This window comes from Acipenser ruthenus, chromosome 1 (genome assembly GCF_902713425.1).
Source record: "Acipenser ruthenus chromosome 1, fAciRut3.2 maternal haplotype, whole genome shotgun sequence".
In the NCBI taxonomy this organism is placed as follows: Eukaryota; Metazoa; Chordata; class Actinopteri; order Acipenseriformes; family Acipenseridae; genus Acipenser; species Acipenser ruthenus.
This window is the reverse complement of record NC_081189.1, coordinates 1,204,732-1,225,226: the sequence shown is the minus strand read 5'-3', so window position 1 is coordinate 1,225,226 and position 20,495 is coordinate 1,204,732. Positions and strand designations below refer to the sequence as shown.

The window sequence follows — 20,495 nt, the reverse complement described above, 5'->3', positions numbered from 1 at the left end:
GGGTCGCTTGGGTGGTCTGCTCTATACTCACATGAAGCTTCTGAAAAAGTCTTACAAAAGTTTCATGGCATTAAAGACAGAGGCAGACTTTGCACAGAAAGCCCATTGAGTTGTAATTGAGTGCTCTCAGCAGATACATTGGGTGAATTCCAGCATGGGACAACTTCGACCTTCTCCATCCGCCACTCTGCGGGATGGGCTAAGCTATTCATTTATCTGATTATTGGTTTACAGGTCCACTGACAAGCATCTGCCCATATAGGAGAGCAAACGCAATTACTGATTCTTTCTGTGCGTCTCCATCCACTGACCTTCTCCAGGCTTGTACAGCCTGACAAAATAAATGGAATTAGGAGGATCTGGCCTGCTTTTTCAGACAGATTGTTCAGGCTATGAATTTCATTTTTTTTACCCTGCCTCTGGTCAAAGAAGAAAAGAAAATCCACTAAAGCCTTTCGAAAATAAAGGTTGCAGCGCCGCCTAGTGTGTGGGATGGCTGTCTCCTTTTCTTTTGTTTGTCCATCTTGGTTAAAATCGTGTCCAGTTTAAATTGGTATTACCCCATACCGTTTTAGAAGCAGCTTTCAAATGATGCCAGTAAAACGAAAGCCCCATCTTCAAGCTTAAATCTGTGTTTGTCTTTCTGAATTACTGGGCATTCCAATACTGTAGCAGGCACTGAGACACTGAATGCAGACATACTGTATGATTTCTTGCAAACTGGGATTCTTACATTGCACTTATATTAATGCAGTCACTCTATAGGATTTGCTACACAGATTGTTACAAACTACTGTAATAGTAACAGCTGGTTTCTAGTAGAAGTTGTATTGATTATAGTGGGATTAGTATGCAATGATTTTATTAAAAAGAGGCATATTGCTTTAACCATAGCCTAATTCACAACAGAGTCATTATTTTGAATTACTCTATGCAGAGCTCAGTTCACAGATTGTATAAAATGGTTAACGATGTACAGCAGGTTTTCATTAGTTAAATGGCAAATGGACAGAATCTGAAACCAATGAAAAAAGTATCAGATCATCGGCTTATTCAATGACATTAACAACCATGCAGTAAATGCACACAGTAACTGTGTATGAATCAAAATAAACCTATGCGAAAAATAAATGAGAAGACCAAAGAAAGTTTAATCGTTAAGTTACTCAACACACCGAACCAGAATATAGAACAGAAGTAAACTTGATCCCCTAGCAAGCAGAATATAAATGCCCCAGTTGTTGTCTGGCTAGCTCGGCTGATAAGTGACTAACCTGTTTAGCTGGCAAGGATGCAGACGCTCATTAAGGAGCAGAATGAGGTTCTAATTAAAATGTGTGTGTGGGGGGGGGGTGATAATGAGAAGGAAGCATGTGCCTTAAAATATTCACCCAGCAGTGGATTGTAATTAAGAGTGCAATTAACAAGGATCGATTGAGCACGGAAACAAGGTGGGGGCGCGTGCTTCCCAGTGCGGAAAGAGATTTGTCTGCTACCAGGGAATGGGTTTCATTTAAAACGTTTTGTTCCTTCTGCTCCTTTGGGCTGCACTCCACCTCTCGCCCTCCTCTCTCTCGCTGGCATTCCTAATTCCAGCTGGTCTGAAACCATGGGGACGGAAGCAGATTGTCAATGTTCTTTGCAGGGGTGGACTTTTTTGGCTTGCTTTTAGAAAGTGCGGGCGCTAAGGGGGGCCTGTTAACTGTGTCTTCATTATCTTCCTAGAGTAAAGCAATTTCTTGTTGCTTCTGATTTTCACAAAATGGAGGGAGAAAGGGAGAGAAAGTGCGAAGGGAAAGTGTGAAGAGGTTCTGAAACAAAAGCAAAGGAGCAACCAGGCTGATACACAGAATGCACACCAGCTGGGCTGCTGGAGCTGTTGCTTTAGCTCACTGGTAGTTTTCCAGGCAGGGAGCACAAATTAAAGATCCCTAAGGGGTAGATTCGATCAAAAAAATATAGCGCCAACAATGTTCCTGTGTTTTACAAGGACACCTTCCAGAGGTGCGGTGAAGATGAGTTTTAAATGAAGGAATTATAGAAACGTATATGAACCTTTTCATAGTGCAGTGGTATTTTGGGGTGTGTCCTCATTCTAAACCTGTCCGTTTGATTGAATAACCCCATAGAACAGAATACAGAATTACAACATTGATGTTGATATTCATTTGATGTTTGTATTTTTTTATATGGGCAGTATTATAACAAACTGCCTTTGATGTTTAATGATACACAGTTTCAGTTTTTAGACTCTTTGTCTTACCTTTCACAAACTCAGCATGTGTGTGTCTGTGCTCTGCATCATACTGTGTTAGACAAAAGCGGACATGCACTGATAGTCAATGAAAGTGAGCTAAAGTATTTAATAAGCCCTGAAGCACTCGAACTGCTGCAGATTACCATTTTAGCAAAATTCTGCAATGATTACCAGAAGCACAGGCAAACACAATCGCTGCCAAATGCTTTAATTGCAATGGATCAGACGTTAATATGTGAATGTGTCCTGTGGTAAAGATAGACTGCCTAACTTCTCCTGCGCAGATCTGCACATGAGCATGCCTGATCAATTGTAATTAAGTGTTTGGCAGGAGTGAGAGCTGATTGTGCTGATTGATCTCATCACGCATAAACTAGAGCAAGAAATGGCTAATTTACTACCGTAATATTTACAAGTATAAGTTATTTTAAATTCATTATTTCACAATATATTATAGGATTATTGTGATAGAACTTCTGGTGTGTGTGTGCCTGTGTGTATGTGTGTGGGGGGTTCTGTGTGTGTGTCTGTGTGTGTGTGTTTGTGTGTCTTTTTGCATGTGCCTGTGTGTGTGTGTGTGTGTGTTATTGTCTCTATGTTTGTGTGTCTGTCTGTCACCCTACTAACCCAGTTTGGCTCTAGGTGTCTGTGTGTCTCTGTGTGTTTGCCTCTGTGTGTGTGTATATCTGAATGTGTCTGTGTGTGTGTGTGCCTCTGTGTGTGTGTGTGTCTGTGTGTGTGTGCCTGTGTGTGTGTGTCTGTGTGTGTGTGTGTGCCTCTGTGTGTGTGTGTGTGTGTGTGTGTGTGTGTCTCTGTGTGTGTGTGTGTGTGTGTGTGTGTGTCTGTCTGTGTGTGTGCCTCTGTGTGTGTGTATATCTGAATGTGTCTGTGTGTGTGTGAGCCTCTGTGTGTGTGTGTCTGTGTGTGTGCCTCTGTGTGTGTGTGTCTGTGTGTGTGTGCCTGTGTGTGTGTCTGTGTGTGTGTGTGTGCCTCTGTGTGTGTGTGTGTGTGTGTGTGTGTGTGTCTGTTTGTGTCTGTGTGTGTGTGTGTCTCTGTGTGTGCCTCTGTGTGTGTGTTTGTGTGTGTGCCTGTGTCTGTGTGTGTGTGTGTGTGTGTGTGTGTGCCTCTGTGTGTGTGTGTGTGTGTGTGTCTGTGAGTGTCTGTTTGTGTCTCTGTGTCTGTCTGTCTGTCTGTATGTGTGTCTGTCTGTCTGTCGCCCTGCTCACCTGGCTTGTCTGTCTGTTGCAGGGCGCCTCCTCCAGTCTGGTGGTGAAGTTCGCAGACACAGACAAGGAGCGCACTATCAGGAGGATGCAGCAGATGGCAGGACAGATGGGAATGTTCAACCCTATGGCCATCCAGTTCGGGGCTTACGGAGCCTACGCCCAGGCAGTAAGTATAGAGACGGCAGTGACTGGGAAGGGAAAAGTCTGCCCTGGAAACAGACAGCGCTTCCCCAAAGCATTGCAAACTAATCTATCCTCCGCGGAAGCATTTTCCGAATATTTAATGTTGCGCCCGTTTAATATCATGTGTGTTCTGTTTGATTCTGTTTGATTATCTATTGTTGTTTCTGCTCTGATGTGTAACAGGGAACAGGCTTAATCACTATGCAAAAAAGCTAGTCTGTATGAAGGGTCATAGAGCTCCTCTCATCTCACCTACAGGGGGCAGAATCTGTAACGACAGCACACAACACTGCCCCTTACACATGCTTCCTAACTATTCCAGGAAAAATTGCTTCAGATTAGACTGATTGAGGTGAAGTTAGGCAGGGAAGCATATTAGTGTTGCACTGTGCACTGAAACCCATAAGGGAAGCATTGTGCTCCAAAGTCTGTGCAGCACTAAAAAGCCTTAAATAATGCTCAAAGCAGAAACAACAATACAGAATCACACAGAGCACACGCACTGGGGTACTAAACAGGTAACACAGTAAAATATCTAGATAGACATCATCACTGTTTTTAAGATCTCTCTTTACATAAATTACTGGGAGAGCGAGAGAGTATATAAAATAGAAAGGCAGCCAGAGAGAGAGAGGTGGACAGCAGAGAGAGTGAGAAGGTGAGGGTGAGGGAGAGAAGGAGTCATGGAGAGAGATATGGGCAATGCTGAAGGCGGGTAAGAGCAGAGCTGTGCTTGTGGGCCCGTCTGTCTCTCTCCCTCGCTCTCGTTCCAGCTGATGCAGCAGCAGGCCGCGCTCATGGCCTCCGTCACGCAGGGCGGATACCTCAACCCTATGGCCGCCTTCGCCGCTGCTCAGATGCAGCAGATGGCAACGCTGAACGTCAACGGGCTGCCAGGAGGACCCATGACACCCACCTCAGGTATGGAGCTGTGTGTCTCTCCATCCATCTGTCTACAGGCTCTTTTACAGGTCAACAGGACTGAGATACTACAAGCTACAATGATTTGGGGTTTGTCCAGCTCAAGTAGACCAAGGGGTGTTGCTCGTCTCGTTACATCAGTTCATTATTATTTTTCCAGGTCACGCACCACATGTAGAAGACTTGGGCAAAGCTTCGGTCAAGTTCTTAGCACACAGCTCTTACTCTGCCTGCACAGAGCACCTACCCTGGAACCCTAGTCTCTCTCATCACCCACAAATGTAGAAAACACCACCCTCGAATTTAGTCCACTTGAGCTTGCAATATACTGTACAGTATCTGTCAGTCTATCTGTCCGTCTGTGTTATATAGCTTTATCTGTTAGTCTGTTTGTATGTATATCTGTTGACTGCACAGCAATTTCATCCATCAGACACCCCTAATAATGTAAGAGGAAGCTGCTGACACACACATTTGGGCAGAGAGAAAGGAGTGTTTCCAGGGTGCCACTCAGCTCAGCTGTTCTCTTCCTGCTCAAGTGCCTTTAGACAGCTGCGCACACCTCCCGCCTCCAAACGCTTCTCATTTACATTTAATGGAGAACACTTTGTTAAGGGACACTTCACTCAAATATAGACTAACCCTGTCATTAGAATATGGGATACATGAAAACAGCATCCAGCAGTCTTGGGAAATGTTGACCCACAAGGGTTTGCACTGCCCTGTTTTAATAGACAGGCTGTGCTCTGAATCCATGCAGCACTCACAGACTGATTTCCTGTGTGCTGTGTGGGGGAGGCAGGCCGTGCAGCAGTTATAAATGCATCTGAATGTGCCGCCCATGAAGTTCCTGAGAGAGCTCCATCAGCCAGAGGAGAGGCAGTGCCAGGGTGGGAGGGAGGAACACAAGGGCTCTCCAGACCTGTGTGAAGTGTCTCTGCTGCTGATTGCATGAGCACCAGCCAGCGCCAGTGATCAGGGCTCACAGCCATCCGAGGCAACGAGTGCAGAAGCCATTTCTCTTCATCATTCTCTTTGCCTTTCTCTTTCGCTCTCCTTCTCTCTCCTTCTCTTTGTCTATCATTCTCTTTCTCTTTGTTGAGATGATTTGACTTCAGGAGCTGCTCTTCAGTTCTAGTTACATGCCACAGCAATATTTATTGCAGGCTTATCAGAAGAAAAACAAGACCAGTGTTTGAGTAACTGCAGTAAGAACCACTCTGAATGTTTCAGACATCATCAAAATATAAAGGAATGGTAAATGAAACTAAGCAAATGAGATCTGAAGCTGCATGCTCTTTAAGTGCATGGATATTGCAGGTATAAGTTCTGTGTGATGTGTTTTTCCTGTTGGAGCAATACGGCACAGGTTTCCTGATGGCCAAGAATTTCCAGTGAGCGCCCTCTACTGGCTGTCCTGTGTAATGAGCTCCTCTCACCCCCTGACAGTGCCTCCTCTCTCTCCTCCACCAGGAGGCAGCACACCTCCCGGGATCACAGCACCCGCCGTTCCCAGTATTCCCTCTGCCATCGGAGTCAACGGCTTCACTGGCCTCCCGCCACAAGCCAACGGGCAGCCCACTGCCGAGGCCGTGTTCGCCAACGGCATCCACCCCTATCCAGGTATGAGGGGGGCAGGGGGCAGTGGAGGGCAACACCCTCACTACTGGCACAAAAACTGCACCCTTTCATCGTAGCGCTTGTGGCACGTTGCTGAGTGTGTGTGAGTTTTGCACTTTCATTAAATTGTTATGTGATGCTGGAAAAGCAACCATACTGTTTATGTATTAATAAAAATAAGAGATGACTTGCATAAGAATTTTTTTTTTAAGAAAATATTTTTTTGTGGGTTCTTTTTTTTTAACGTATTTTAAAGAATTAAATAATCAAATTGGCATATAATAAATGTACAAAAATGTCAGTCACATCAGATCTAAAGCTTAACCCTAGTCTGGTAAATTCAGCTGTCAGTCTTGTTGATGAATGCGCTGAAGCATGCACACTTACATTGTTTGCTGATGTTTGATTACATGCAGTCGGAGCTGCCACTTGTGCTCAGCGTGGCTTTAAAAAGCACAAGCTGTCGGCTGATTCGGCACTGCATGGGGAATGACCTCTGATCAGAAACCAAGCCGACTGACTGACACAGTCCTCTTAATGACTGACACAGTCCTCTTAATGACTGACACAGTCCTCTTAATGACTGACACAGTCCTCTTACTGTTGGGTTTTTAAATGAGTGGATGCACATGAGAGGTGAGGAACACTGGTGCTTAGAGTGTAACTGGGAGCCGACGACCCCACACACCGTCTTAACCATCATGCAAAAGAGCCGGGCTTGTCAGCAGTCTGGGTTATAGAGCTTTAACCTCATCTCATCTCATGACAGGGGACACAATCCGTAATGACAGAGCCTCACACAACACTGCCTGTTAAACCAGCACATCTTAATGCTGACCTGCGTTTAGTGTAACTCGATACGCTTACTTCGAAAACTTTGCCTAAACGTTTTCCTTGACATAAATTATAGGTCAGCCTTAGTGTTTACATTATAGTAAGTGTGCCAGTTTATTTCATATTCAATATATCTTTAGTGGCATTGCCATACAATTTAATTTAGTAAAAACAGTCTTACACAGAAATACATTATAAAACAGTAATTTATAAAATAGTGATGCAGCGCTTGACCTTACCTCTCTGGGCTTTAAAGAGTTTAACTGTGCTTTATCATGCTTTTTACTTTTATAAGGGCCTTTCTGATTGGTTACAAACATGCCCAGTATGTTCAAACGTGTTTAATCGTTTACAGAATTAAACAGAAAATAACACCTCTGATTACAGTACAGCCAGGCTTACATCAAATTTATAAATCACTGTTGAAAATCCCCACAGTAAAGTGTCAGTTGTACATACGGATAAGCTACTTGGTTGTTAAATTGCAGTCTAACTGCATTAATATGAGTACCCATTTACTGCACTTTTACTACAGCCATAGTATATCAGCTGCACGTTACAATTACTGAGCTGCATTTTGAGCTCACTATAGTAACATTACAGCAGCAGTTCCAGTTGTTTACATTCAGTACTGGCCATCCCAGGGAGCCTGGCAAGGTTTGGGTGGGGTATCACTTGCATGCTGTAGATTCACATACGCACCTCACTGTGGCGCTGGTGAGCTCTAATTCGCGCTGCACTTTTTTGGTTTGCATCCTGAACCCCGCCTCTTGCTTCTGTTTGGCTCTGTTTGGACAGCTGTACTGTCAGTCTGGCTTGGATTGTGCTGATTGGTTGATCACACTGTGGCCATTTGGCTTTTTTTGGAATTTCTGGCAAAAAAAGTTGAATTTTCAACTCACTTAAGAAGCAAACCAGAGAGAGGTTTATGTGGGTTTTTGCCAGCGCTATTCACACAACTATAAGGACTATTTTATTGAAGAGGGTCAGCAGTTCAATCAGCTGTCTCTTTAACATCATTCTCATCTCTGTGATTTCTGTTGTCTGTAAGGTGGTGTTGCATGTTGATATTTGTGGTCACTATTGTTACTTTCAATCATATTTGAACAATACTACCTTAAAAGACCAATGTTTCAACATAAAGTGTCAAATGAATAAATGTCCTGGAGTGAAGGGCTGTTTATTATGTGAGGAGCATACAAGAGCTGGCAGACACTTCTCTCAGGGTTTGTGATATAAATATGGATAAAGAGCTGCATTAATATTTAGTTGTTTACTATAGATTACTCTCCCATTAACGTGATGTGTTTGCATCATTCATTATTTAGTTTTTTTGTGTGTGTGTGTTTTATTTTTGCAAAGAATAGCTAAATAAGTAAGCTGAATCATTTCCATCATAGTCACTGAAATCAAATTATTTAAACCCACTACCTTCCACGCTGCAGCCCAGCACTCTAACCACTGAGCTACTCAAACCCACTATCTTCCACACTGCAGCCCAGAACTCTTAACCACTGAGCTACTCAAAAGCACTACCTTCCACACTGCAGCCCAGAACTCTTAACCACTGAGCTACTCAAAAGCACTACCTTCCACACTGCAGCCCAGAACTCTTAACCACTGAGCTACTCAAAAGCACTACCTTCCACACTGCAGCCAAGAACTCTAAACACTGAGCTACTCAAAAGCACTACCTTCCACACTGCAGCCCAGCACTCTTAACCACTGAGCTACTCAAAAGCACTACCTTCCACACTGCAGCCAAGAACTCTAAACACTGAGCTACTCAAAAGCACTACCTTCCACACTGCAGCCCAGAACTCTAAACACTGAGCTACTCAAAAGCACTACCTTCCACACTGCAGCCCAGCACTCTTAACCACTGAGCTACTCAAAAGCACTACCTTCCACACTGCAGCCAAGAACTCTAAACACTGAGCTACTCAAAAGCACTACCTTCCACTCAGCAGCCCAGAACTCTTAACCACTGAGCTACACAAACACTCTCCACACTGCAGCCCAGCACTCTTAACCACTGAGCTACTCAAAAGCACTACCTTCCACGCTGCAGCCCAGAACTCTAACCACTGAGCTACTCAAACACACTACCTTTCACAATGCAGCCCAGAACTCTTAACCACTGAGCTACTCAAAACCACTACCTTCCACACTGCAGCCCAGAACTCTAACCACTGAGCTACTCAAAAGCACTACCTTCCACTCAGCAGCCCAGAACTCTTAACCACTGAGCTACACAAACACACTATCTTCCACACTGCAGCCCAGCACTCTTAACCACTGAGCTACTCAAAAGCACTACCTTCCACGCTGCAGCCCAGAACTCTAAACACTGAGCTACTCAAAAGCACTACCTTCCACTCAGCAGCCCAGAACTCTTAACCACTGAGCTACACAAACACACTATCTTCCACACTGCAGCCCAGCACTCTTAACCACTGAGCTACTCAAAAGCACTACCTTCCACGCTGCAGCCCAGAACTCTAACCACTGAGCTACTCAAACACACTACCTTTCACAATGCAGCCCAGAACTCTTAACCACTGAGCTACTCAAAAGCACTACCTTCCACACTGCAGCCCAGAACTCTAATCACTGAGCTACTCTCCACTACTGCAGCTGTAATTCTGAAGAGCTCTTCTTAATCTGCTGAGATAAAAATCACTAATTTGTTGTCTGCAGTCTTGGAAAATGAGCAGGTTTTAATGAGAGAGAGATATCCCTCAGAACCCCCCAGTGAGCGCAGTGTAATGAATGGAGGTCGTTAAGCAGGCCCTCTGAAGCTCTCCTAATTGGGACATTTGTCCTCATAGCCGGGTTCGATGGCAGAATAAAATATCTATCAACGTCTGCACTGCTGAGGCTCTCTCCAAACCACCCCACCACCCCCCCTCGCCATCCAATACAACAAAAAGTGCTTTTCCTCAGTTAAACGATATAACAGGATAGAGAAAGAGACAAAAGAGATGAAAGAGATGATTTATTCTTTTCCTGTGTCTAGCTCTCAGGTCAGCTTGTTATAAAGAGAACCAGGAACATCACTGTGTTTTTGAAATGTGTTGATTTTTTTTTTTGTCTGTTTACCTCAGAGAACCTGATTGTGTTTACTGTGTTCAGCTAAAAGCAAATACGACGATAAGATTAAAACTGTCACCCAATAACCATTAAACACTCAATAGAGCAGAATTAAGGAATACTAAAAGGAGCTAAAATCCAATGACAACTGTTTCGAGCAGAAGTCTGGAGACAGTGAAAAAGCCTTGTCGTTGAGGCGCTTGTCGTTGGAATGTTAGTTTCTTTTAGTGTTTCACAATTAAAACGTGCAGCGGAGTCCACAGCGACGCTTTACCTGCTATTCTTTAGGTTTTCCAGAGGGGGCGCTGAACTGGTTTCATGCTTAGGAGTGTGTTTGCATGATCTAAATATCACAGCTTTTAAAAAATCTATATTTTACATATTTAAGAAGGTTGTTAACATTCCAAGCCATTGTTAAAATATTTAGCGTTATAGTTTGTTTGTTTGTTTGTTTTTTTCTTGTAAAGTGTTGTCAGTTTAGAAACAAAGCACCAAAATGTTTGTGTTTGTTTTTTAATGATTTTGCTTAAACAAGCTAAAAGCCATGATTATCAATTTGCTCTCATTGTTTTCAGTGGAAGTGCCTTCTTTGTGTTTGCGTAATCGCTGTGAAATCGTGTGGAGCTCCTCTATTGTGTTGCCCATGTTTTGTTTGTAATGATAAGAGTGCCGCAGGTGAAGGGGATGTGTTGTCGGTTACGTTTGAGAGGACAGTGTTATCGGGGGGGGGGGGGCAATGGGGGCTCCTGAATCCAGGCCTACTGATTTATAAAACCTGAGGAGAAACTGCATTTTCACTGAAGTCAGAATATAAAACTAAATACCTGCTCCAACAATTACACTGTACTGGTGAAAAATAATGAAATGATCTGAGACACCTCCCTGGGGACTCGGCTGGGACATTTGTTCCTTTTTTTCCCCCCACTCAGACTGCAGGGGGTCCAATTGGGGTAAAACAGGCAACCACAGCTTGAGGTGATTGCAATAATGGTACACTACATTGCTGAAAGCCATGATCAGCCATGACAGTCAGGCAATCTGAACCATCATTTCTAACTTGAATTCAGACCTCCTGCTTTAGTTTACTGCAGACCTTAGCATTCTGTATACGTCTCAGCTGCAGTAGCAGATGTTTGTAGCAAGATCCAGATTTTGAACACATGACTGTGTAGAACAGTTGTCCCAATAAGAAAGTGGCTCTAATTATCCCTGACAAACGAGACTGTGCTGTGCTGTGCTGTGCTGTGCTGTGCTGTGCTGTGCTGTGCTGTCGTGTGGTGCTTGGTCCCTGATGTTATGTAGCAGGGACTCATATAAAAGCATGTTCTCCACTCACACATATTGCCACTAGATTGGAATTAAAACCATCTTGGTCTACATGTCCTGTACCTTCATTATATTGACATCTGGTTGGCATGCCACTGTAACACAAGGTTGCGAAACATCCACTAATCTTCATTTGTTGTGATAATCGTCACTGGCGTCTGTGTTTTTGTATTGTTTTATTTATATACAGTATACAGTTATGTCCTGCTGTTTGATATGTCATTATGTATTACTGACCAGTACTTCACAAATGAATTCCTGTAGATAAATCACTTATTTTCAAATGAAAGATTTTTCATGTTGTTGTTCTTGTTGAAAGGACAACACAGGAAGGGATGGACGAAACTATAATGTTTACTACAGAAGTTGTTTCACCATATGGGGGGATATTTGCAGAAATTAACTTGTCTATTGATACGTTCTTATTTTGTCAATGTGTATCAAATCCCATGTTCAGGTCATTTTCCATTGCAAACATGTCATGTTAGGCTGTCACTTGTAGGCAGGATTCCCATCTTTAGACCCTTTGTCCTTTCTCACTAAAACATTTCAACTAAGATTTTGTTTTAATGCCTTTTGATAAAACATGCTCTGGCAGGTGGGACTCTCCTGTTCTCATTTTTCTCTGCTCTTTTGGAATTGAAAAGTTTTTCCCACTAGAATACAAAGAGCAGTAAAGAGAACACGCCCATTCACTTTACAGCTATGGCCAAAGGTTTAGCCTTACCTAGAATTTTGGATTGATACATAATTTAAAAAAATGATATGAACATAATTTAGATTCATGAATTATCATGTAATCAATGATATGGCAAAAGTCTTCCAGAACCCATAATAGCAGTACAGTGTTTCATGTTAGATTTTGAAATATTTTTTTAATTTGTGTCAGTTTTTGGTTAAGTGTATGGAAAACTAGAAAGCGGTGTGTAATTCAATATTTTAATGTAACATTATTCAGCAGGTTTCATTTGACTTTATGAAGCAACATTAGTTCATTCAACTGGGTGATGCAAAACCTTTGTCCATCGCTGTATTAAAGTAATGCATTTCTAATCCACTGTGTATGAAGTCTGCAGGGGAGCGCAGTGAAAGACAGATTGTACCGTACTGTGACGTTCTCAGCTAACGGAACACAGACTATAGCTGATCTGAAGGGCATCAAACCACCCTTTAATCCAGGGGGTTAAAATGACTCAGTAAGGAGTAGCTCCTGACTCCAACCCTGAGGTATCAGGTTTGACCTCTTTAACAGACCATTGTTCCCAAGTTGTCTTCTGTCGGCCCGCTAAGTTTCATACTTTCAAATAAACAAAAAAGGATGCAAAAGCAGGTATGTGTCCTTTCAGTGCAATTCATTTAATGCAGGGCTTCTGTATCAGAGCTTTAAATTACTAGAAAGGTATCTGTATTTTTTTAAGATGTCAGCCTTCCTCTAATTCAGATTGAAGGCACGGAAGACTGAATGTTAAACTCCAAGATGGCTATTTGCAGTAGCTTCAATGGCTGCTAACTGCACAGTACCGTTGTTGAATATAGCCGTGGATGTACCTATAGGATTTGGCAGTATTTATATCTGCTGCTATTTTGATCAATTCATTGGACCCCCCCCCCCCCCCCCCCCCTTCAAGTTTGCCTGGATCAGAAAATAGGTTTTCTCTCCTCATCTCAGTCCATCTGAACTAACTTTGTCAACTAACGACCAAACCAATCTTGACCAATCTGGCTTGTTCATGTGTTCTCTCCTGCAGAGCTGTGAAGCTTATTGCAAACTACTTTAACCTAATCCTTCTCTATGTCTCTCTCTCTCTCTTTCTCTCTCACTCTCTCTCGCTGCAGCCCAGAGCCCCACCACAGCGGATCCCCTTCAGCAGGCCTACGCAGGAGTGCAGCAGTATGCAGGTCCTTAGTGTTCACACTTTGTCGAATTGCTGTGTTTTCCAGGTTGAAGGAGACCCACAGATCGGGTGCTGAGTTTTTTAGGCTGTTAATTCAGGGGGTTGCAAAACGTCAGGCAGAACGGAATGTTTAAGGTTGTATGCAAATCACTGTTCCTTTAGGTGGGCCAGCAAATCCAAAAAGCAGTGAAATGTAAAAGATAAGTGATGCACTGTGCAGTAAAGCCTGTGCAACACTGATATGCTTCCCCATGGCCAGCTTTAAGGAGTCTTTGCAGAAGCAAGCTTTGCTGCAATAATTAATAAACGTGGCGGGTAGTAATTTAAGCTGAAACAACAATAGAGGATAGTAAATATTAGGAAAACGTGCATGATATAATGTATCCCTTTGAAGTACTGTAACATCCATAACCATCACAGTCCTGTTCCTCTAATTGCACACAAAACAGAAAGAGGATGCAGTTCCATGGTGTAGAGTCACTGTGTGGTCACCCTTTTAAAACAGAAAGAGGATGCAGTTCCATGGTGTAGAGTCACGGTGTGGTCACCCTTTTAAAACAGAAAGAGGATGCAGTTCCATGGTGTAGAGTCACGGTGTGGTCACCCTTTTAAAACAGAAAGAGGATGCAGTTCCATGGTGTAGAGTCACTGTGTGGTCACCCTTTTAAAACAGAAAGAGGATGCAGTTCCATGGTGTAGAGTCACTGTGTGGTCACCCTTTTAAAACAGAAAGAGGATGCAGTTCCATGGTGTAGAGTCACGGTGTGGTCACCCTTTTAAAACAGAAAGAGGATGCAGTTCCATGGTGTAGAGTCACGGTGTGGTCACCGTTTTAAAACAGAAAGAGGATGCAGTTCCATGGTGTAGAGTCACTGTGTGGTCACCCTTTTAAAACAGAAAGAGGATGCAGTTCCATGGTGTAGAGTCACTGTGTGGTCACCCTTTTAAAACAGACAGAGCTGCTTTTACCAATCACGACCTGTAGACGTTTTGAGTGGAGATGCAGAATCCAGTAAAATATCAAGCCATGCTGCCCTTGACAACGCTAGAAGACATGTTAAAATAGTGCTGTTGACTTGTGTCCAGCTTTGCTGTGCTTGACCCTCAGGGTGCACTGGCCAGGCATGCTGGCACTTGAGCAGAACACAGACATGAAATACTGTCCCCCAATAAGAGCTTCTATACAGGGACAACCTGCAATATAGCACAGTATAATCCCTTACTTTCATTTACTGCCATAGAGGCTGAAACATCTCCAAACAGGGTTCTATCTAAATGAATTCAGCACTCCAAAATCCTTCATCTTTTAAAAAGACTTAGAGCTTCACTTTCTGGGATAATCCTTTCCAGTCTATAAGTATTAGCTAGTAGTACTGAAGAGAGACAATTGTCAAAGTAATCTAAACTCAAGGACTGGAGGTGAACCAAACTTAACAAAACCACCGTACAGTTGTGCTAGTTTAGTCTGTGTCTGGGTTTCCTTTTGTTGGCCAAACCCCCCCCCAAGAACAAACCTGTTATTGCTCAAGCTGTTTATTGTGTGAGGTGATTAGGCTGCACAGCAGTACACAGCATTATACCGCCTGTTCCAGGAAATGAATGGTAATAGCTTTGTGGCAACTGACATCATTTTTGAAAACAGATTGTGTGCCACAGTTGCATTGGCACTACCATCTGTTTCCCTTTAGAAAAGTTTGTTATTTATTTTGTTGTGTGTGCTTTAATAATGATAATAAAAAAGAAAGTGTCTTACAGTATGAAAAATCCATTCAAGAGCCTGTAGTGTTTGGGAAGACATGTTCAAGCTGAAACCACTAATGCAAAGCTTATGAAGAAGAGTCAGGAAGCCTCTTGAACAGGGCGATGACAAGAGAGTTCTTAAAGAGTCATACATTTGTTTTTGCTCTTTGACTTGCCTCTGTCAAAAACTACCAACACTCTCGTCTTTACCTCTGAATCAAGAGCGCCGTACTGTAAAGATCAATGAGCCGTACATGGCTCGAGAGCCACCCGCTGCACAGCTGTGCTCTACAAATTGAAATGTATGAAATGATCTGCATTCCTGTTTTTAGGAAATACAATAGTGGTGTCATGTGAGATATCATTTTACCTTGATCAGTTGCATAAGATAGATCTGGGTTATTTATATTGACTCAAGTGTTCCTAAATGATATGGTATTTTCCAATATTTGGTTTATGGTATCCGGGACAATTTAATTTCCCTTGTTTGATATGCTGTTTATCCCGTTTTTAAAATGTTTGATATCCTGCCCCATTATTTATTAAGCTGCCGTTAGCTGCCCTTGTTGCATGTCTCACTGAACAGTCTCGATTTGGTTAAAAGGAGCTCAGAAGCTATTGAAATATCTGATCAATCAATATATATATATATATATATATATTCCATATAGGTACTTTCAGCCGCAGCTGCAACTACCACTGTATGCAGCAGTTGGAGGTTATGAAGGACATCTTCAATCTGTGTTATTATTCAGGAAGGGGATTGTCTTTGTCTAAGCAGAAAGTCTAGGACAGTAGCCTTCTGAAAGGCTGTGAGTGCTGTATGTGTCCCCTCCCTGCTCCTGTGAGTGCTGTATGTGTCCCCTCCCTGCTCCTGTGAGTGCTGTATGTGTCCCCTCCCTGCTCCTGTGAGTGCTGTATGTGTCCCCTCCCTGCTCCTGTGAGTGCTGTATGTGTCCCCTCCCTGCTCCTGTGAGTGCTGTATGTGTCCCCTCCCTGCTCCTGTGAGTGCTGTATGTGTCCCCTCCCTGCTCCTGTGAGTGCTGTATGTGTCCCCTCCCTGCTCCTGTGAGTGCTGTATGTGTCCCCTCCTTGCTCCTGTGAGTGCTGTATGTGTCCCCTCCCTGCTCCTGTGAGTGCTGTATGTGTCCCCTCCCTGCTCCTGTGAGTGCTGTATGTGTCCCCTCCCTGCTCCTGTGAGTGCTGTATGTGTCCCCTCCCTGCTCCTGTGAGTGCTGTATGTGTCCCCTCCCTGCTCCTGTGAGTGCTGTATGTGTCCCCTCCCTGCTCCTGTGAGTGCTGTATGTGTCCCCTCCCTGCTCCTGTGAGTGCTGTATGTGTCCCCTCCCTGCTCCTGTGAGTGCTGTATGTGTCCCCTCCCTGCTCCTGTGAGTGCTGTATGTGTCCCCTCCCTGCTCCTGTGAGTGCTGTATGTGTCCCCTCCCTGCTCCTGTGAGTGCTGTATGTGTCCCCTCCCTGCTCCTGTGAGTGCTGTATGTGTCCCCTCCCTGCTCCTGTGAGTGCTGTATGTGTCCCCTCCCTGCTCCTGTGAGTGCTGTATGTGCCCCTTCCCTGCTCCTGTGAGTGATCTTGCTTTCTGTGTTTGTGTCTCAGCAGCCTACCCTGCAGCGTACGGGCAGATCAGCCAAGCATTCCCCCAGGCTCCTCCCATGATGGCCCAGCAGCAGAGGGAAGGTAAGCCCCGCCCCCTGTCACCTGGTTACCAGACTCCTCCTTCTGCTCCAAGTGATACACAGAGGAGTCACAGCAGCTAGCGAGTTCACAGTCTGGAGTCGGTCTTCTGTTTGTCTGTCTGTCTGTCTGCCGTGGTTACGGAGCAGTCTGTGGCAAAGATGACAATCTTTAGGGCTCTAAGCTCCAGTTGCTTGTTTCTTGCACAGGCAAGCTTGGAGACTCCAACTCTCATACTCTTTTGGAACTTCCAATCTTTTGTCCCATGAGCCACATGGTCACATGACTCTCCTGTGATTCCAAAAAGAAAAAACAGAAAGCTAAAACACTTCCCCTGAAGTGTTAAATATTGCTTCAAAAAATAAAATATGGATTCCTTTAAAGTGATCCAAGCACGGGGTAAAGCATTACATTTCAAGGCTTCAATGTATCGAATGTATTAGCTTTTTAGCTTCCAGTTGTTTGCATATTATTTCTTGTTATTCTTGGGTTGATTGCTTTGTTTGGTTGATTAAATGTGTAACTGCTCATGAATGCTCTAGCCCTCTTAAAATGAGATTGCATTGCCAAGGGTTTCGTCCTTGTTAAATAAATGACATTACATTAAGATTGAGTTTGTCTTCCAGACAGAAAATTCAGAACTCATGATTTGATAAAACCTCATTCTGTGACTCTAACTATAATTATTACACGCATATGCATTGTCATTATCAAATGTTGTAGTTTGAATAATTTTTTCAAGGAAATTAGACCACTGCAGTACATCCATTTAATTTGAAATGTCTGCAGAAACTCTTTTCTTTTCTGAATGTTGATTGTGAAGTGTGTGTAGCACATATTTTAGCTTCAGGAATGAAAATGATGTGTGATAGTTAGCTGGAATCCACATTAGCTAATATTGCTGCTGGTGTTTTTTAACTCTTTGCTGCATGGCTTGCACACAGATGAAATGTCCAAAGTTCTTAGGCCTTCATTGACCCAATTGGAGAAAAAAAGTGGTTTGAGGTCAAAATTCCATTCAAACTGTTCATTCTGAATAGGGATGTAGCAAGAATATTTAATCACAGGGGATGATCATATAGTAAAGCTATGACTCCTATAGTAAAGCCATGACTCCTATAGTAAAGCTATGACTCCTGTAGTAAAGCTGTGACTCCTATAGTAAAGCTGTGACTCCTGTAGTAAAGCTATGACTCCTATAGTAAAGCTGTGACTCCTATAGTAAAGCTATGACTCCTGTAGTAAAGCTGTGACTCCTATAGTAAAGCTGTGACTCCTATAGTAAAGCTGTGACTCCTGTAGTAAAGCTATGACTCCTATAGTAAAGCTGTGACTCCTATAGTAAAGCTATGACTCCTGTAGTAAAGCTGTGACTCCTGTAGTAAAGCTGTGACTCCTATAGTAAAGCTGTGACTCCTATAGTAAAGCTATGACTCCTATAGTAAAGCTGTGACTCCTATAGTAAAGCTATGACTCCTATAGTAAAGCTGTGACTCCTATAGTAAAGCTATGACTCCTGTAGTAAAGCTGTGACTCCTGTAGTAAAGCTGTGACTCCTGTAGTAAAGCTGTGACTCCTATAGTAAAGCTATGACTCCTGTAGTAAAGCTATGACTCCTATAGTAAAGCTATGACTCCTATAGTAAAGCTGTGACTCCTGTAGTAAAGCTGTGACTCCTGTAGTAAAGCTGTGACTCCTGTAGTAAAACTGTGACTCCTATAGTAAAGCTGTGACTCCTATAGTAAAGCTATGACTCCTGTAGTAAAGCTATGACTCCTATAGTAAAGCTGTGACTCCTATAGTAAAGCTGTGACTCCTATAGTAAAGCTATGACTCCTGTAGTAAAGCTATGACTCCTATAGTAAAGCTATGACTCCTATAGTAAAGCTGTGACTCCTGTAGTAAAGCTGTGACTCCTGTAGTAAAGCTGTGACTCCTATAGTAAAGCTATGACTCCTATAGTAAAGCTATGACTCCTATAGTAAAACTATGACTCATATAGTAATCATCTTAGGAAATTTATTTCCTAGCTAACCCCGAACTTACATCCTGGCATTCACACCCTCTGCTGCTGCAGGTAGTAGCAGGAAGATGGTTGTTTAGTTCAGTTCCAGAGCAGGAAGCCTGTGTGTGTCTGCAGCTAAAATGAATGCAATGTGAATGAACTGATGAGCACACAGAAGGCTAATATATTCTAAAATGCTGTAGCCAGATTTGAGGGTAGAATTTAAATGTCAGACACTACAGAGATGTAGGATATGTGTGTGAGTCGTTCAGGTACTCGAGGTGCAGGGCTGAACACTGCTGCTGCAATGCATTGTACTCTTCCTCTTCATATTCCTTATTTTGTGTTCTCTGTTCTGTTTTCTCTCTTCCCCTGCCCTATCCCACATTGCTATCTCTCTCCCCCTTTCCTTCTCTCTCCCCTGCCCCCTCCTCTCTCTTACCTGCCCCCTCATCTCTCTCTCCCGCCCTCCTCTCCCCCCCGCCCCCTCCTCTCTCTCCCGCCCCTCCCTCTCTCTCCTGCCCCTCCTCTCTCTCCCACCCCCTCCTCCTCTCTCTCCCGCCCCCTTCCTCTCTCTCTCCCGCCCCCTTCCTCTCTCTCTCCCACCCCCTCCTCTCTCCCGCCCCCTTCCTCTCTCTGTCCCGCCCCCTTCCTCTCTCTCCCCTGCCCCCTCCTCTCTCTCCCACCCCCTCCTCCTCTCTCTCCCGCCCCCTTCCTCTCTCTCTCCCGCCCCCTTACTCTCTCTCACCCACCCCCTCCTCTCTCCCGCCCCCTTCCTCTCTCTGTCCCGCCCCCTTCCTCTCTCTCCCCTGCCCCCTCCTCTCTCTCCCACCCCCTACTCCTCTCTCTCCCGCCCCCTTCCCCTCTCTCTCCCATCCCCTTCCTCTCTTCCTCTCGCCCTCCTCACTCTCCCGCCCCCTTCCTCTCTCTCTACCGCCCCTTCTTCTCTCTCTACCACCCCCTCCTCCCTCTCCCGCCCCCTTCCTCTCTCTCTTCCGCCCCTTCCTCTCTCTCCCACCCTTCCTCTCTCTCTCCCACCCCCTCCTCTCTCCCGCCCCTTCATCTCTCCCTCTCCCCCTCCTTTCTCTCCCGCCCCTTTCCTCTCTCTCCCCCGCCCCTCTCCCCTCCTCTCAGGCCCAGAGGGCTGTAACCTGTTCATCTACCACCTCCCCCAGGAGTTCGGAGACAGCGAGCTCATGCAGATGTTCCTGCCTTTCGGTAATGTCATCTCCTCGAAAGTGTTTGTGGATCGGGCGACAAACCAAAGTAAATGCTTTGGTGGGTAAAAAGACCTGTAAGATTATTTGAGGCGGGTGATTTAGGTGTTGTTTTCAGAGCTCATTACATCCAGGCTGGAGCTCAGAATGTGCATGGGGTGGGGGGGGGGGGGGGGGGGGGGGGGTTGTAGAGTAGAGGAATGGGTGAGGCAAACCATATTAATGCTATTGCTGATAACTCTGCTTGAAGCAAGGCGAAGGCAAACTTTCAGAGAGGAGTGTAACTGTAACTAGCAGAAGATGATTTAGCTGCAGGAATGAGCTGTTAAATGATTGTTTGGAGTAGTTTTTGGCTCGTTTCATACTCTTACCATTGTTTTATTCTTTGTGAAAATGTGCCTCTGCCTTTGCACTTAAAGGTCCTTAAAGGGTTCATAAGGACCTTTTTATTTTATTGTGTTACATGTTCCCATGTGTTGCTACAAC

The 20,495-nt window shown here is 44.2% G+C and overlaps 1 protein-coding gene across 11 annotated transcripts in view; it reads left to right on the top strand.

Annotated features, from left to right (window-relative positions):
- Window positions 1-20,495, top strand: part of LOC131737435 (CUGBP Elav-like family member 4) — a 233,479-nt gene that overhangs the window by 192,782 nt on the left and 20,202 nt on the right. For 5 of the 11 annotated variants that reach the window (XR_009329045.1, XM_059026392.1, XM_059026505.1 and 2 more), the window contains 6 exons: window positions 3,506-3,649; window positions 4,440-4,587; window positions 6,061-6,210; window positions 13,297-13,359; window positions 16,710-16,790; window positions 19,927-20,070. Coding sequence is in view for 10 of the 11 variants with exons in the window: in XM_059026392.1 (XP_058882375.1) it covers window positions 3,506-3,649; window positions 4,440-4,587; window positions 6,061-6,210; window positions 13,297-13,359; window positions 16,710-16,790; window positions 19,927-20,070 (730 nt within the window). In the remaining variant the exon portion in view is untranslated. The remainder of the gene's footprint in view (window positions 1-3,505; window positions 3,650-4,439; window positions 4,588-6,060; window positions 6,211-13,296; window positions 13,360-16,709; window positions 16,791-19,926; window positions 20,071-20,495) is intronic. The other 6 variants (XM_059026443.1, XM_059026679.1, XM_059026646.1 and 3 more) reach the window with 3 other exon arrangements.